At 47.7% G+C, this 18,754-nt stretch overlaps 1 protein-coding gene across 1 annotated transcript in view; it reads left to right on the forward strand.

Annotated features, from left to right (window-relative positions):
- The first annotated feature begins 9,193 nt into the window (after positions 1-9,193).
- The window catches only part of LOC133274621 (AF4/FMR2 family member 1-like), a 30,084-nt gene continuing 20,523 nt past the window's right edge, over positions 9,194-18,754 (forward strand). Inside the window, 4 exon segments of the mRNA XM_061464089.1 lie at positions 9,194-9,198; positions 9,352-9,472; positions 10,059-10,964; positions 17,366-17,410. Of these exon segments, the coding sequence (XP_061320073.1) occupies positions 9,194-9,198; positions 9,352-9,472; positions 10,059-10,964; positions 17,366-17,410 (1,077 nt within the window).

Genomic DNA, 18,754 nt, shown 5'->3' on the forward strand with positions numbered 1-18,754 from the left:
TGGAATTCCTGGGATGCCAGTGGGACAGCTCAGGCTCTGTGCATAGCTCCCTGGAGATCTTGACCCAGACCCCTTGCTTTAGGCAGGTATTCAGAACAGCTGCCATGTAGCTCGCTGGGTTGAATGATGAAGGGCTCAGCAGAGATTGGCACAGATGCTGGCTTCGGTAGCTGCTAGTCCTTTGGGAAACCTGCCGTGAGAGCCAGCGTCACGTGGGGGCTCCTGCTGCCTTGCTGTTCCAGGCAGGTGAATACTGAACATATTTTGTTGTTCCTAAACATCTAAGGCCAATCTCTGCAAACACTCGTTACAATATAGTGATGAGTGCTTGTGGCTTGTTTGTGGCTCTAACAGGTCTCTCTGAAACCAGCAGAGGTGTTTACGGGAGCATTCCCAGCATTTACGAGCTTTTCCAGAAGTCGGTGTCTTGAACTGTAGGTGTGTTTGATGCAGAGATTGTGCCTCAGCCTGCCAATATTGAGGATTGTGCAGAAATCTGTCAAACTAGTGAACCTCAGAAATTCAAAGGATTTGTTGTCTTGCGGAAGAAATCTGTTCTTTAGGTTACATCTAACCTTCCTGTTGTGTAGTATTTCACACCATCGTCCTGAACGTAACTGAAAGACGATTTAGGCTGCTGGGGAGAATTGAGGGATTCACACAGCTCTGAAATACCTGCAGGAGAGTGCAGAGGGGTGAGTCTTAAATTTTGCAGTGAAAAAATAACTTTGGAGACTGTGTGCACCGAAACACACAGACAAAGGAAATTAACAGTTGGGGTTTATGTTTTGTTTGCTGTAACAGGCATTCTGGCCATCACTGTACTGTAATGAGTCGCTGCTCTGGAAACCCAAGATTTTTCACGCTTGCTCGTTTGACTTTCTCTTTTTTCTCTCTGCTGACTCTGAGGAAGGACGTTCCTGGGTTGGCCTTTGTGACCGTTGAAGCACAGCTTGAGTGACATCTACTGAGCACAATGCGTTGTTCTTTTGTAAAAAAGATGTTTGATATCTTTTTTTCGTCTTCCAGTTGAAGATACTCCATTAGTATTGACGTGACTCACCTGAAGGCGTCATAATGGACAAGAGCAGCAGCGACAGGTATGGATAATTTGATGTATTCGTGGCTTCCCAGGTGCTGTGACAAATTCTGAGAGGTTTGAAAACAATAGTCCCCCCCATCAATGCAAGCATCATAATGACTGAGTGGGAGAGGAGGAGTCTCATATCTAACATTCTGTCTTTACGAAAGGCATCAGCTCTTTGGCAAACCAGAATCTGCTGCAAAACGGACAGTGATTAACACTGGATATCAACGTGACCCTCGTGTAGATGTAGCGCTTAGGGACACCTTTCAGTGGTGGACATGGTAGTGCTAGCTAATGGATGGGCTGCATGATCTTCATGTCCTTTTCCAACCTAAATGATTCTGTGATTCTCACGGATGAGAGCAGTCCCTTGTCCCATGGAAACTACTCATCGCAGGGAGGTGAGGTGTTTGTTTACAACACACCTTGCCTTGATACTTCCTGCACCAGCCCCACTGCTTCGCATCCTGTCCTTTTCACAGCCTCAGCGTAGCAGGGGGCAATGTTGCCATCCCAGTGATCTGTGTGAAGCAAGCCAGCCTTTAAAGTAAGGATTTCTGCACTCATTTGGATTTCTGCACGCATTTGGATTGAGAAAAGCAGTGCTGGTTCATATGGTTATGGAATATTTTATGGCATTCGGAACGATAAGTGGATAATGCCAAGGAAGATGATGCAAATTGCTCCTGATGGCTGTCAAAAGCTTGTAGGGCGCAGCCTCTGCTGCGGTCTGGTTCCTGGGAGAAGGTGATTTCTCTTTGAAATCTATTTTCATCAATTTAAATATTGAAGGAGAAAGGGTTGTTTCAATTTCTTTTCTCAGAAGTGTTCGATTCCTAACATCTGTAAAGCAGTTTCTTTCGTAACAGGCTGCATCCAACTTAGTCTTCTGTTGTTGTTAAAGTCGTTGGGTTTTTTTTTTTGATTCTCTCAGGTATTTTACTCAGTTTCTTCCCTTTGGCCTGCTGCTGCTCTAGCCTCACCGTAGCTATGCTGTGTGGTGAAATCTAACTGCTTTTCATGATTTGCCCAGCAAGGATGTGCTGCTGGCAGTCAGCTTTGGCTCTGGAAAGTGCCAAGTTTAAGAAGGTGCTATAAAGCAAGGCTATGTAAAAGTGCTTTGCTGATTCAGGGTCAGCAGAGAATTTTGCTGCCTCAGCCTTCTTCAGACTTGCCACTGCTTACAGCACACAGCTTCATTCACCTTGTTAAGCTGGTTTTTGTGTATGCTTCCACGTATGGGTTTCTGAATTTTTCTTGCCTTCCAAGTGTATTTGGAAGCAGAAGTTCGGGGATCAGGTGAATCTATTTCTCCAGGTACATGGAGCCCTTAAAATTGTGTGGTTTATGGTTTATAACCTGTGCTTTACAGTAGCACAGGCTGCATGGCTATTCCTGGACTACTGGTGGAGAAAGACGCAAGATGTTCTACTTTACAGCAAAGGGATTTTAGGAAAGCTTACTAGCCATGCATTTAATGATTTTAATATCGCTTGGTATCTATTCCTTCTTCATTGGTACTCTGCTTGATTGTTTCACAATACTTAAGCTTCTGGGATTTGTGCCAGAAACTTAATGGGTTATCATATCTTTATTAGTGTAATGTCACACTGCATTTTTTCTTGAGGTAAGGGATGCTGTATTCCCCTTTGAACAGTCCCTGATTCGGTTTTGTTGGAATCTTGCAACCAACGCTAGGTACTGATTGCTACTGTTAAGTTTTTCTTTCTGTTGGTGTTTGTTTTATTTAATGCTTCTTGAAAACACAATGTGCAAAGATTTATTTCGTAATATTACCCCCATGCGTGCCCACCCAGCCAGCCCCCTAAGTAGCATTGTAACAGAAGAGACCCAGGAGCAAGGAAATTTCACAGCAGGTGAAAATTACTGACTTCCCCAAGCTCTGGGGACATGTGGAAAACTCTCAGGTGCTTCAGGAGGACTCAGTTGAACAGAGGAACAAGGGAAGAGATTTGAAAATCCATGGGTGTGTGAGGTGAGTAGGACTGAACCAACACTCAGGGCAGACACTGTTAAATGGAGAGCAAAGAGATGCCACACTTCCGTCTGGAAGTACTGGGTTGGGCAATGTATCAGCACCTGCACTTTGTATGGAAACGCTGTCACTTTAGGCTTGAAACCTCTGAGTCGTGTTGTGGATTTTTTTCTTTCTCCCATGTAAAATTGTAAGTATATGGCCAGGTAAGATGGTGCTGTGTACATAAAATACATCTAATGTTCCCACCACCTGTGCTTCATCGCTGATGCCTGAGGTCAGTAGCGCGGCATTTTCAGGAATTCAGAATCGAGAAACAACGGCATCCAGGTTGCCTGCACACCTTTGCTTGTTCTTCTCTTGGATTTGAATTTCTATGCAGTGTTTATTTAAATGAGAGGCTTTCTCTGGAGACCCCCATTTTTATTCAGTGCATAAGTAGGTAAGAATGGATCTTCTAAAATTCACATGCTCATAAACAGCTTAAATACATTTGGAATTAGGATCACCAGTAGGAAGCTTGTCCTGTTAGGTTTTTCAGAAGTATTACTTTGGTAATCCTCTTCACCTCAGAAGTGCCCTTTTGAGTTAAGGATAAGCTGCAGAGTACAAGAAGCTTATGTTATCGATTTGTTTTGTTTGCATTGTACCTAATGGGGTCAGTTTCCTTCACTTGCAACACATCTGTCAGAGACAAGGACCTGAAAAAGGGGACACTTCTATCCCTGATCAGTGAATAAAAACACAGGTGGGAAAAGCTGCAGTGTGCTAATGTTGAAAAGAGAAGCAAGGGGGGGGGGTCTACAGGTTACGGGGTATGTTCTGGCAGGAAGCTTTCTTCAGGGAAACGCTCATTTATCAGACTTGAAATGTTCCCCAGGAACTTAGCGTTTTTCATCAAGTCTTGCAATGAAAATGGCGTTCATTTTGTTGTTGGGGCAATGACAGCACTGGGGTAGAGGCTCGAGGAGCAAGACCCAAAGAGCTTGTTACGAACACTGACTCCCCTTCTCTTGTAAGCAGGTATTTCACTGCCAGGATAGGTTTGTCCTGAAGACTACCAGTGGTTCATGGTCATGTCTTGGTCAGTGCCTGGGTGTCAGTGATTCTAACATTTCTTAAGTGCCCTTTTCATCACAGTGTATCTGTTTAAGGAATATGTTCAAAAAAAGGCCAGCAGGTACCTCTGTGCCACAGTTCTATTGGGTCATCCTCTTGATTATTTGCAGGTTTGCAGTCTCTTCAGAGCCTCAGCAGAAGTCTGTGCCTCTATGCTTTGAAGAAATGGATGGTAGGCAGCGTGAAGCAGGGTTAGGTTTTTTAACTGTCTCGCAGGGTTTCATAGGCATTAGTGAGACAAGCACTGAAATACAGAAGTTGAATTATGGCATGGAGAAATAAGAAATGTAACTGCATTCAGTATCATAGTGAAAAGCCTTCTTTTCAATGGCTTCTTCCATGACTACAAGACTGATTATGCAGGAAAACATTAAAGCATTGACCCGTTAAGAAAATGCGTGTTTAAACCTCATACCGCAGAGCAAATGCAAGACTGCTGCCTACATCTAGGGGGGGTGTAGATACAGTTGGCTCGCTGCGGTGCAGCACATTTCTTCCATGCTGTGATATTGGATAGTGTACGTTATGTCCACATCTAGCATTGGAACCTGCTGCAAGCCATATGACTGACATATGCTGCAAGCCGTATGACATATCCTGCAAGCCATATGACAAGTCACACCCCTTGAAATTCCCTAAGCAGGGGGTCTGTGTAGCCTGCACAGGCAAAAGCTTTGCTGAGTTGTATTGGGGTGGTGCCTGCAGGGGTGGCTTCGGTGAGAAGCTGCCAGGAGCTTCCCCCGTGTGCAGTGTAGTCAATGCCAGCTGGCTCCAAGACAGACCCGCCAAGGCCAAGCCCATCAGCAACAGCGGTAGCGCCTCTGGGATAATGTATGTAAGAAGGGGAAAAAGAAAATCCTGGCCCCTTCCGTAACCTTCGAGTTTGCTGGCAGGACTTGTGACCCTATGGGGGCCCCACGCTGAAGCAGAGTGTTCCTGAAGGACTGCACCCCATGGAAGGGGCTGATGCTGGAGCCATTCCTGAAGAACTGCCACCTCTGGGGAGGATTCACATTGGACTGTGTGCCCTGGGAGGGAGCCCACGCTGGAGCAGGGGAAGAGCGTGAGGAGTCCTCCCCTGAGGGATCTTTCCTTTCGGGACAAAGATGTGGAATGGGAAGAACCCAACCGTTTTCTGGTTGTTTTTACATTTTTAAACTATGCACTTAAAATTATGTAGCTTTATGTAGAAGCTTTCTGTAAATGGCCTCTAAAATTGTAATTTACTATTTGCTATAAATGGGGTATAAACTGTTCCCTGGTTATCTGCCCAGTGCTTTGATGGGAGTTGTGCCCTGAACCAGAAAATGAGGAGTGTAACCTTGTTTCAGTGTTGGTTTAAATCTCAGCTGTTCTGAAAGAAGTTGGGTAAATGTTTGGTTAATTACTGGAGGAAAGGAGTTGCAGGCGCAGTTTGGTTTTATCATTGTGCACGCAGAGCAAAGGCCAGCAGAGCTGCTTTCGAGGGAGTCTACAAACCGCCAGCAGGCCTAGAGCCCAGCAGAATTTGGGTGAGAGGCTTTATTTTCCCCAAGTTTCTTAGCCTGCAATTTCAAGCATGGGTACTTGCAAGTTTAGCAGCAGCAGCAGCAGCCGCCTCGGCTTTCCATTCGCTACACCTGCGTAGCCACGTGCGTCCTGTACTTGCTTTTGAAAACGCTAAAAGCCACGCGAGCCTCTTTTCCTCTACAAAAGCAAGCAAACGTTGCACACCCATACGCACACGCGCAAGCCGCTGGGAGGGATGCGGCAGCGGGCAGGGAGCCGCCGCTCGCAGCGCTACGCCCGCTGTCCACAGAGCGCCGGCTGCAAGCGGCCAGGTTGAAGAGACTCGTGCGCGGCGGCGGCGGCAGAGCGCGCCCACCCGCCCGCTCCTGTCCAATCGCGCCGCTCTGCTGCGCTGACTGACAGAACCGCCTGCCCAATTTAGGAGGTTGGGTCGTACCATGACAGCGCTGCTAAAAAGGGTGGTGGGCGCACCACAGTGCGGGTACTCGTGGGGGCAGTGAGCTGCTGCCAGACCCGCTCCCCATAAAGCGACAGAGGACTAAAAGAGCAGCGGGCCGCGGTTGATGTTGGCACGCTGCGAGCCAGATCTTGGTTTTTCACAGAGGGCCGTGTGGTCAGGTCCGGTCCCCCCCGTGAGTTCCCCCCTCCCAGCTGAAAGTGCCGAGGCCCGCATCGTCCTCCTCGTCGCCGGCCGGGCATGACTGGCGCCGGAGGAGGGCGCGGCTGCCCGGATGTCTGTCAAGATGAGTGTGAGGCAGGCCGGGCTCGGGGCGCCGGGCTGCGGGGAGCGAGGGCTGCGGTGCGGTGGCCGCTTGGAGCCGCACGCTGACGGGCGTCCGGAGGAGGGCGACGCGGCACCGCCACATGGACGAGGAGGCGTTGGCAGCCGGGTAGAGCCTGGGTAGCTGGGGAGAGAACTCATGGAGAGAAGACACTTGGGGCGTTAAACTTGGCGACGGCTGCCCAGTCGAGGTAGGGCGTTAAAGAGCTTGTGTCGCTGTTGGTGTGGTAATGATGCCTTCGCTCCTTGCCGGGCAGAGTTTGCTGTTGGTGCGGTGTGTGTGGAGAGGCGTCCTGGCTGGATTCCGTTGATGCGTTTCGCTCACTGAGGCGCCGCTGCCTCAGCTCAGCATAAAGCTGCTTTTAGCTGGAAACCCAGAGTCCTAATTCTCGCTGTCAAACCCCTCCCCAGCAAGTTAACATCACTGGGAAACTGATTTTCTCCTCCCCTGGGGACTTGTCCGTATCTCTTTTGGTGGTTTTCTCTTGTAGCCAGCCCAGCCTAAACAGGTTTCTGTGGTTGCCCGCAGCGCTGTTTGAAGGGGTGGTAAATGGTTTCTGTTCTATTGGGTTGGAGAACTGGCAGTGTAAATGGGAGGTTGCGTCTGCCTGTGTGCAGGTCTGCTGGATAGGTGGGAAATGGTTGTAGAGAAGAGTACGGAAACGAAGGGTCCGATGTCGTTGCTGTCAGGCAGTAGAATTCAAGCGAATGCAGCAGTGGCGGTTAAATCCTTTTCGGGTGACTGTGTTCTGGCTGCTGGGGGGCGGGGGGCATCCTGTCTAAAGTCAACTTCACCCTCGGCATGGGGGAGGCAGCTTTTCTGAAGTCACGGTGTTTGATGACGCAGTGCTGTTTAAGGTACCCGTTAAATGCCTTGTTAGCTTTTAGGATGCTTTAACGAGCGGGTCAGAAATGCCAAGGGGAGAAACTCTTCTCGTTGCTCTTTAGCCCCCCCCACCCTGCTCCCCTGTGCTTCAGGCGAGGGATGATTACAAGGAATTAAAACTGGTGGTATATCCTGCACAGAAGTTTGGCGCTCCGCAGTGTGTTTTCACAGTGGTGCTTTTCGACAGGCTTGAAGCCAAGAGGTGGCTTTACGTTGCAGACTGCAAGATGACAGAGCCCTGAGCTTTAGGGAAGCAGGACGGGAAGGTTGGCTGCTTCGTTAACAGCTGACCTCTTCTCTAGCTCTGACTACCTGCTCTCTCTGCATGTGGGGAGACTGGGAGCACTTCAAGTGGCAAAGGCTTAAGTTTGCGGCATCCTTTCCCTTTCCTTTGTGTGATGACTTACTGGCATGATTTACTGGCCTGCTGTATCAGCCCGTTGCTTTAATAGGCTGCGTGCTAAGAGGGGCTACAGCATAAGTGTTAGTGCCACTGGCTGGCTGTGAAGCTTGGCTTGGCTCCAAGGCTAGGGACACGCTTGATGTCTTGGAGGTCACACAGCCGTTTTCTTGGGTGGCAGGAGGGCACATGGGAGCAGGGCCTAGCAGGAAGCTTGCCATCAGACAGCAGTTTTCCATAGCTCACATTGTGTCAGGAAGCCACTTCTGCAGGAATTGGACCTCTTGATTAACTGTTTCAGGAAAGCCAGGCCTCTAGCTTGACCTTCAGTAGGGGATCATCGGTGTGGTCTTTGAGAAAATGTCAGTGGTGGGGAAGGCAAGGCTCTTCCCTTCCAAACTGGGACGCTCGAGAAGTTGAGTGTACTAAGAAGAATATAGGAATTGCATGTATGCAGTAGACTGTGCGGTAGGGTAGAAAGAGGAGGGAAGAGAGAAAAATAATGCATCCACATAGTGTGCCTGTGAGTAGAGTAGAAGCAGGAGAGGAGGCCAATGCCTGCATCCACATACTGTGCCTCCGTGCTGCTGCTTGACAAATGTCCATTAATAGTCCCAGATTTTGCAGGAGTATTTCACAGAGATGGTGTAGTTTAAAGTATCTGGCTTTCCGTGAAGTTATTCTGCTGCGCATGTGACGCAGCTTTATTGCTGTTTTGATGTGGGGCTGGCGGAATTGAGTGTATGCGTATGCGGTTGAGGAGGAACAGGGGGATTTGACCTGGTGCTTTCCAGATTTCTGAGACCACCACTTTAAATACATTTGCACGATTGCTTTAAATGGAACTGCATGGTTTGGCAGGTAAGCAAGCAGCTTTCTGACTGCCCATTTAAAGTAAAGACTAAGTTTTCAAGCCTGTTTATAAAGCTGGCAAAGTTCAGTCTCTGAAAGTGGCAACACCTTCAAAATAGTAGATTCTTTTTTACCCTCAGGTGAAGAGTTAGACAGAATCACAGAACCGTGAGGGTTGGAAGGGACCTCTGGAGATCATACAGCCCACCCGCCCTGGCAAGGCGGGGCCACCTAGAGCAGATGACACAGGAAGGTGCCCAGGCAGGTTTGGAATGTCTCCAGAGAGGGGGCCACCACTACTCTCCTGGGCAGCTTGTTCCAGTGCTCTGCCACCCTTGATGTAAAGAAGTTCTTCCTCACGTTGGGGTGAAGCTTCTTGACTTTTAGTTTGTGGCCATTGGTCCTCATCCTGCCGTTGAGCACCACTGAAAAGAGTCTGGAACCAGTGTTTGACGATTCAATGGACGGATAGTTTTTCCCTTCCCACCTTTCTTGATGTATGGTATCAAGAGTAGAAAGCCCTGAGAAGGATGCTTGCTGTACCTTGTATGTATTATAGCACCATGCGGTGACATGACATAACTGATTTGCCAACTGTAAGCATCCTGTTCAAAATGACTTTCATGCTGGACATGCACTGTTGTCTGAGAAGCACAGTAGGTACTCGTTGGTAACAGTGGTGTAAAGCGTTAACCATCCTTTCTTTCTCTCTTTCCTAAAGCTTATGCAATGAGGACAGAAACCTGCTGCATGCTAGAGAGAGAGAGAGATGAATTAGGGAGGCTCAGCAGGAGAAAAACAAGCTCCCTGAGAAGCCTCCCGTCTTTGCAGCACCCTACAAGGTAATGATGGGGGGGGGGGTGTGGGGTGTGGGGGTGTGTGTGTGGTGGAGGGAGAGGAGGAAAGATGGTTGGAGCGTAAGAGCAGAGCTGTGGCTTCTGCATATGGTGTAGCAGAGTTGAGTGTGACACGTGCAGAACCAGCATCTTCCCATCTGCTTAACTTAAGCTCATCAGAGTATGGGTTTAAAGCTCTGAAGATGGTGCAAGCGCAGTAAGGTCTTTGGGCTGGGCAGATTCATTTGGAGGCTACTTCCTGTAGTTTGGGAATTTGAGGGAGAGCACCCAAGAGCAGCTTGGCTGCCTGTCTGTGTGCAGCTCTGATAGAAACAAACGGGTCTGCTGTTAGTGTTCCTGAAGACTGCAGGCACACCTACAAGTTTGGCTCAGAAGAACTAAGAGTGAGCAGAGCAGTCCCACTTGCTTTGGAGGGACTGCACTGCAGGATCAAGATGAGCTTGCCTAACTTTGCTTGTGGTGATACACGGTGATGCAATTAAGATCCTGACGAATCTCTCTTGCAGAGCTGAGTCTCCTGAAGTTGAGGGTCCGTGCTTTTTCCATTTCTGCCTCTGTTCTTCTGTTGCAGACTCATAAAGGAGATGACTTGTCAAACCAAATTCGGAACGTGCTGGGCAATTATGAGGATGTCATGGGGCTCATCAACTCCAAAACCCAATGGAATTTCTTAGGGCTTCAGGAAGTCCTTCCTCCGGTCTCACCTGAAGCACCTCATTTCCCACACTCCCTTGATGAAAATACCAGCCCTACATCATCACCTTCATTCCACGACACAGCCCACCATCCACCCACTACGGCTGTAAGTGCTCCTCCTGCTCACCGCTCAAGTCCCTGCGAAAAGGCACAATCAAGGCCAAAACCGCATTCAGGTTTGCACGTGCAGAGCGGCAGCTCATCCAACGGTCAGAGCCAAAGTCGCAAACGCAGTTGTGGTGACAAGGAAAGTCACGAAGGTCTTCATCGCAAGGGAAGTGACAGGCGTGCGGCTGGTGAAGGTCGTGCTCATGATCTGGACTACTCCATTTTCTCATTTTCTTCATTTCTGACACCTTTGCCTCCTCCACTGGAACCTCTGTCACCTCTGCGTTCCGACCTGCACGTCAGTTCCAAGTCAGAAAAGAGCAGCAAAAGCCAGGAGCTGACCTACAGTCAAAGAAAATCGTTTCAGGACCTAGTGACAGGATCAGAGGAAGAGGAAAGTCAGGACGGCTCAGACATTGACCTGAGCAGCAACATTCGGCCTTCCTCTCGGACGGTTCCTACAGCTTTGCCATCAAAGCCCAGCGCGATGCAGCAGAAACCAACTGCCTGTGTGAGACCAATGGATGTCCAAGATCAGGCGCGAGAGGAATCGCCAGATCTCAAACCTCTCCTGGAGGAATACCATAGAGAGCCCTTTGAAAAGATCTCAGATCTGAAGGTGAATGCCAGAGCCAGACTATTCAAATCAGAAATCCCTTCTGAGCCCGTAAAGGTGAGTTAGGAGACTCTGTTGCTGGCAGGGTAAGCTCAGCTATGGGAGGACAGGTCACCAAAGGGCAGAGACTACGAGCAGCATTGATGGCTGTGCACACTTTATCACTTTTAGAAGGTGTATTTTAAGAGTGCCTTTTGCCAGTACATCTGGGGGAGATACCTGGATGGTGAAAATGCAGCACTCGCCATGATTCCGTGTCTGTTTTATCAGTGAGGCTGCAGCAGGCCTTATGGTTAGAGCGACTGCTTCTGTTGCTGTGACTTTTGTCTTGCCTGTAAAGATTGTTGAAAAGAAGAAGGGGGGAAATGATACGCTGAGAGGTCAGGGGGTGATGTACCTACAGTCAGTGCATGCAGAGCGTCGGTACTCAGTGCTGGTGAGTAGAAGTCCCATATGTTTGCTGAGTACTGGGACAGCTGACTGTGCAGGGAGTTCTATGGTCACCTGGTAGGATGAAGGTTTTTGGGCTTTTTGGGGTTTTGGGTAGTTGTCTGTGAACACCACAGGGCTCTCCTAAGTGAGTTTGTACGATGTAACTGTAGACCCTCAGGGAAGTATCAATGTAAACAAAAAATATCCTGAAGATTTCTACCAGATGGACTTAGCCCTTGGGAAGCACGAGACCATTCTGTTTCCCGCTCCATGGAATGTTTTTTGAGCAGTTTCTCGAAGGAAATTTAGTGCAGAAGTGGGATTGTAAATCATAAGCAAGACCCTGAAAGCCCTCTAAAATTCTGCATTCAGGGAAAGACTGTAGGCTCTTTCTTGTCCCCCAGCTATGAGCAAAAGGAGCAGAGCTCTTTTGTTTGTTGTTGTCAGCAGAAGGCATCCTGGGCAGCAAGCTCGAGCATATCTTAGTTCTGGTCACTGCACTTGTCCTTTCTCTGCCAAGGACTGAGACCTAAGGCAGCTGGGCAAGGAGAGAGGTGGAGAGAGTTTTAAGATTGTGTTTTGCCTTTGTAGGAGAAAGGGAGAGTGTGGGTGCCTTCTGCCTTTTGTGGAAGAGGGTGTTGATCAGCTGCAAACGGCTGTAGGCAATTTCTTGTGGAAAAGGAGAGGAAACTGGCAAAATGACATTGATGAGAAGTTAACAGGTACCTTAATGCCCAGGTTTGAAAAGAAACAAGTAATAGACACAGACTAAACCCAACCAAACAGTAGCTATGCTGGGTTTGGATCTAAGTGACTAGAATTTTGTTGCAAAATGCCTTTTAGCTTTTAATAGCCTGATTCCTGCTGACCTCCAGCAGTACATAAACCCTCAAGTGGTTAAATGGCTTTAGGAAGTAAAGCTAGAGCTTCTGAGAAACTTGAAACCTTCAGGCAAAGGAAGGCAAACCTGTGATTTTTTTTCTTTTTCTCCGAAGCTCTTTGGACACAAGAAAGAGGTCCATGCATTTAGTTTGAGATTGAGCAAAATAATCCATCTTGGAGTTAGAAAAGCATGTAATATCTTTGAGGACTGTTTTATTTCCTCCAGGCAGCCAGGCAGGAACAGGACAGTGCACCCATTGTTTACTGAGCATTTTGATGTAAAATGCTTCCATTGCCAGGAGCCTTCATTGTCAGCTGAAGAAAGCAAGAGTAGAAGTTGATGGAAACGGTTTGGTTTGTTTTCAAACCTGCAGCAAGGGTGGTGGCAGGCTGGAGCTGCTGTCTTGTCTTGTCTTGTCTTGTCTTGTCTGTGAGTGGGGCTTCTGGGTTGACCCTGGGACAGAAGCAGGAGAGTGCCTGGAGGTATGGCATTGTTTCAGTGACTCAACTTTAGGTTGCCTTGGAAAGGAGAGGAGTGGACTTGAATGGGTTAAGCGCGCTTGTGAAATCGTCCACAGGGGACTTGGCTGCATGCAACCTGCTGGTTAAACTGGGGCTCACAGAGGACCTGAAATAGCACCCAGATAAATTATTTTAGAAGGCTCCTGTGGACTTTGAGCCTGGTGGCTTTGATTTGTAGTCTGCCATGAAGTCGCGGGTGTCAAAACCAAGCGAGCAGCGTAAACACAAATATGAGAACAAGTAGATTTTGATGTAACTTTGAAGATTTCTGTCTCGCTGGATGAGGCAGAGCCATTCTGTACATTTCTGTGGTGCCTCAGTATTGCTTTAGTGTGCATAAAGCAAAAAGTATAGCATGGTTTTTGTTTTTCATGAAATGTAGAAGTGAAACTTAACGCTGGGAGCAATGGCAAGCAGATGGACTTTAGCTTTGCTTTGCTGGAATTACAAGAGTCTTGCTCCATTACGGTCAAGAACTAAGCTGGTGAGAGGGGAGATGTAGGATGCGTTGCTTGTTTCTGCTCCTCCTGCACTGCTAAACCCACCCAGCTGGCTACCTGAAGCTAGAAGAAAACTTGAACAAGTGCATCCCCAAACGTACATTTTACAGCTGCTGCAGTGTGAGGTGCCTTGTTAGTGCAGCACTGGAACCAAGTTTCTTCTCTTTCCACAAGGACAGTCGGATAGGAAGGTTTTTGAAAGTTGGGTTTCCGTTTCAGTTTTCTTTGAGTTGCATTTTGCCTTTCCTTCTCTCTTCCACCTTTTGTCTTGTTTGTTGTGGCCATTGTGTTTTTGATGAAATGAAGTGAATTTTCTGCGCTAAAAACGGTGCGTCTTGCGGTAATTATTAACCCTCTGTGAAAATTAATCCTAGCCTTAGGCAATCTGCTCAGAAAATTGCCTTCTCTGCTCATGGGTTTGTCGTTCTCTGACTGCAGCTTCCCGAATTTCGTAGAACAGCTCGAGCTGCTGCTACGGGGACTCGGCTGCCAAACAGTATCTGAACGTTATTTTGCAGTAGCAACGAACCCTCAGGCAATTTCCACGTAACAAAATGGCCTTTAAAGTCTGTAGCTATAATTCATGGAGCAGTCATGAAAGACATATTTAGCTCTGTGCAATCTGAGAATTTAAACAAATTATATCAACCAAGATTTTGTGACTAGATAACAAAAGTCCCTTTTTGAGCTTCTGATTTGAATGGTTTTGAGCCAATACAAAAATAGCACCAAGGGAAACCTAAGGGTGTGCAAGTATTCCCACGCTGAAGTCAGGGAAGGGATACTCATCCTTAAAATACAGCTTGTTTCGAAGTCTGTGCACACTTTATCTGGTTTGTTATTGGCTTAGTGCAAAGCCCACAGGCAACAGTGCGAAGACACCTCGGTAAGCTTCAGCTCAAGTTCCATATTTTTCCTTATAAAAAGGCTAATAACTCTTTTTGTGTGAACTTTAAAACAGAAACAAATATAAAAAACAACCCCTACAATTCCTGAACCTGAAAGAAGTCAGAAGAAAATCTTGTGTTAACTACCTGCCTGTACCTCCCGTACTTGATGCGGTTTTGCTGCTTTTGTTTGCTCGACACCAGTGTTGCGGTTTCCCCTGTGTAGCCAGTTCTCCTGTGGCTTGCAGGGGCCTTTTTTACTGCAGCAGCTGCCAGTTTTGTTTGCCCTCTTAAGAAAGGGTAGACGTTCCCCATGCGTCAAACACTTGTGGGAATCGGTGAGCGGATGAAAGAAAGAGATCTGTTGAACAAGTGCACTGTGTCTGCAGCAAGCGATAAACATCCCTTAAAAACATGCTTAAGGACCACCCATGCTGATAGTTTGCTTGCAGGATGGTGCCTGCCTGACTAGAAATTATTTTAATCACAGGTATATTCACACAGTCTTCGTATTTGTTCCAATAAATGCTTTCCTGAATAGGTAACTAGGAACGGTTGCTTCAGCTTTCCCCAAAAGCGGCTTTGTCACCACATCCTCTAAAACCAGGTGGATGGAGTAAGCCATGCTTCAGATCGTTGGACCTGTCTTTGTATCAGAGATGTATTATAATCTCTTTAGTGGTAAATGTTTGGCAGAGCATCTGCTTTGGTGTCTGGTGTTTCTTAAGATAGCCTGCAAAAACCTGTATGGATTTCTGTGTTTACGTGTTTGTTTTCATCAAGTTGATTGTAGCTTCAAGTTTTGGCAGGCTTTTTCAGTACACAGCAGCACATTATTGCATCCCTAATCAAGATGATTAGAGGCTTGGTTAAAATACATACAGTCTCTTTTGTTGGCTGGGTCATTTTGGAAGCGTGCCCTATGTGTGTGCATCTTGCATCTATCTATAGTATTAGAGGGTAGATTCTTAACACAGAAATGCAGGTGGAAAATCACTTTGAAGAGTAAGTTAGTGTGTTATTCCTAGCGTGACTTGTGTGTGAACAGAGAGTGCATTTAATATGCAAGATCTCCTCCCGCTCTGAGCTAGCGAAGCACGTGTAGATGAAGTGAAGACAGGGTGGTAGGTTTTGGTCTGATCTTGCCCCGCCTGTTCTATTCAAACTAAGTCTTCATTCATGCATATGCAGTTTTGTGATCCCCATTGCATTCAAGGGGCAAAAGCCCATGCGGTTGACATGGAAAAATAAATTTGTAACCAAATATTTCTATTAAAATATAGTATTAAATTGGAAGCAGCTGTAAATGGGAAACTTTTTCAGCAGCCTGAAGAGGTGACCTTCTCTGCTGATAATTGATAGCTGCAGTGGCAAAGCTCTCATTAGGAAACAAAGAAAACTGCCAGCACAGTGAAGGGCATGGAACTCAAATTGGCTTTTCTGATCCTGCTCGCTCGGGTTTTCTCAGCACTAATAATTTAGCCTGAAACCAGGCAAAGAGCAGTAGCTGGTATTCTTGAGCCACACACACACACACACACACGTTGCGAGTCCATTTCAATTAGGAGGAGATAGCAGGCAACATAGGAAATGCCTGCGTGCTCTAGCTCTTCTTGACCTACGCTGCTTGCATATCTACAGGCACCAGTTTCACCTGAGGTGAAAGGGACTGAGAAGCAGCACAGGGCTGATTGGTGTCAGAGGGGCAGCTCTACGTGGGCTGTGACGACAGAGGCATACAGATAAGCAGGCGGAAATTACTGAAATGAGAAGGAGCAGAAAGGTCTTTAGGCGAGGCAGGCTGTTTACAAATCAGGGAGCAAGCTTCAGCCCCCTACTTCCACATGCCAGAGCTGTGTGGTCCTTCAGCTCCATTTGGCACACCTTGGCAGAGTGGAATAAAAATGTGTGCTGTAATTTCTAATGGAATACCTTTGATAAAAAGCAGCAGCCTTAAAAGCTCTTCAGCCATTACCCCAAACCAGCGCTGCTTATTCCTTGTAGTATCTGTGGCAAAACCTTCTTTTCAAAAAGATGCCCACTTTCTGAGTTTCCCAGCTTTGGCGAGCGTTGACTGCATTGTGCAGAGAGGAGAAAGCTGGGCTTTTGCCACTATTCTGTCAATGCTTCTCGTGCTTTGCCCTTCCGCCTCCAGCTATCACACCGAGACCAAGGAGCAGGCTACTGGTGCCTCCTGCTGTGAAGCTGTAACTGAGTCTGCCACAAAAGACGGCAGTGCCGGGCAGGCTGATGCCGTCCCTGTCTTGAGTTACTGCCTGGTTGGGGCACTGCACTGCTTCTGGTTGATGGCTGGGTGTCTGGCCCACACATCATGGCCAGTGGACATCTCCTTTGTGTACCAGGTGGTTCCTCAAGCAATTTAGTTTGCTTTGGGGTGATTCTTATTATCCCGAGTTCCTTGTTCATCTCTCTCTAGTGTGTCTAAGAGATCTCTGTAAGCCTCAGGGCATGTGCTTATGGAAGTGTGTGGGTTTTTTGGAATTGCCGGTGAAAAGAGGACTTGGAGGTATTTCGGAGAGTTTTGTCACACAGTTGCTGTGCAGCTTGAACAGAATGCCTGTGCATTTCTTAAATTGTTTTCTACATGAAAATCTCCCTCCCTTCTTTTGCGGGTGTGTGCACCTGTGCATTTGTGCAAGCCTGTTGTAGTGAAGGCAGGCTAGTTCCTCCCCGTGTTGCTCTAACCCGGCGGTGCATTCAAGGTTTTATCCTGAACTGCACAAGTTAGTCATACTGCTTTTCAACTTTTCTAATCACAGTTGGTGTTCCCTTGAGTCCAGGAGCTGGCATTTAAGAGTCCGGTGGGTTATTCTTCCACTTACAGCCACCTTTACTTTGCCTGCTCCCAGTTTAGGGCTTTATACTGGCTTCTTATTCTGCTGAGTGCACGTGGGTGCACAGAAGGACACCAGTTAGGAAGCAGGGGGAATCCTGTCAGCTGGACAAGCACCACTGTTTAATGAACTCTCTTTCACTTTGGTTCTTTCTCATCTTTATTGGAATATATCTTCTACTAAAGACTTGAAAACAACAGGCTTTGTAGAATAAAGTGCCCTTCTGATGGGGCTTTTTAGTCTTTTCTTATTAAGGGACTCCCGTGGCCTTTGTAGAACTGTTGGTAAGCAAACGTTTGATGAGTGCCTCTGTTTATCTCAGTCAGCTGGTAAAGGAACAAAGAAACTCATGCTGCTTCCTTCTTTTTATTTGCTTGTAGCAAACCTTCCGCTGGGATGCCCAAGCCGTTAAGGAAATTTTGAAGGTAGGTGCTCTTAAATAATAGATCGACGTGTTTGTGTTTTGTATACATTGAAGTAGTGGTGGTGGGAGGAGGAGGAATATCACCGCGTGCATGGCACTGCTGCTGGACTGGGCTTCTCTGTCCCTGTAATTATGGTACATTTGCGCCAATCTGAGCCAGCTCTTAATGCAAAACTGCCTCTGCAACCTGTGTCAGAGATGGCTTTGTGGGCAGCGCACAGGCTGCCAGTACTCAGCTGGGTCTGAGTACATGGGACCCTTTCACCGAGCACAGAGTGCAAATAAGATAAGTGTTCCAGGAGAGGCAGTGAGGGTGGCAGGCCATATGAGTTCCTTTATTTCTGGGAGTGAGTATTACACTCTTCAGGATTTAAACTTAATAGGGAGACAAGAAAAGTCTGTCTTGTGTGATTTCAACAGAGTGGTTCTGAATTTCTGAGCCCCAGCTTCCCCAAAGGTTTTGTCTAGATTGACCCCCATTAAGGTGTTTTAGCGTATGTTCAAGACAAAGATCGTTGTCTGTGCTAGGCTGTTCACGTGTTTGTTGCAGTGCAAGCCAAAGCTTTAGCCCAGTCCTCTGTGTCCAGCTGTGGTGCCAGAAGAGGCAGGTTGGAGGTTGATCCCTATCTCCTGGCTGCGGTCTGTGTGCTGTGCTCTTAGCCGGACCATGGCTTAGCCCAACTAGCTGGTCCCTGGGTGAGAGTTAGGGCAGGGCAACAGGGCAGAAAGGCTCCTAAAGACATAGCCCATCAGGCAGTCGCTCTCTTTGGTTTGAAACCACGTCTTGGAGCTCTGCAGCAAAGGCATCTTGGCCAGTCAGAGCAAAAGGCAGTGTTTCAGGTAGAATAGCATGAGGAATGGCTGGCAGTCAGAGCTCCCTAGCTGACCCCCTTGAGTTTTGAAAAGCCTTTCAGGGGGGTGTTGTTGCTGTAATAGGAACATAATAGGAAGTTCCTGAACTTTGAAAAAGTCCAGAGCTACTGGTAGACAGGTTTTATGTCCTTTTCCCTTTATTAACTGTGATAGCCTAATCCTGCAAACATAGGAAGTATTTAACTCTCTACAAGCTTCACTGAGATTGCTGCTAATTGGGCAATGCAAGTATGCTTGGAGAAAAGGAGCAAGTGCTCATGACGGTCTGGCTCGCTGAGCTCAAAGAGGGCTTCTTGCTGTGGTATTGCCTCTTGGGTTTACGATGGAAATGCTGCGTGGTCTCCTGCATCCTCCTGGGGCTCGGCGGGCGGCTTCCGGGGAATGCTCTCGGCCGTCGCAGGGCTCGGCTCCTCCGCGGGGCTCGGCTCCTCCGCCGCCTTCTCCCGCTGCTCGGCAGCCGCCTTCTTGCGCT

Source organism: Pezoporus flaviventris, unplaced genomic scaffold (assembly GCF_033815535.1).
Source record: "Pezoporus flaviventris isolate CSIRO_AGI_PZ_B2104156 unplaced genomic scaffold, CSIRO_AGI_Pfla_v1 ptg000002l, whole genome shotgun sequence".
NCBI lineage: Eukaryota > Metazoa > Chordata > Aves > Psittaciformes > Psittacidae > Pezoporus > Pezoporus flaviventris.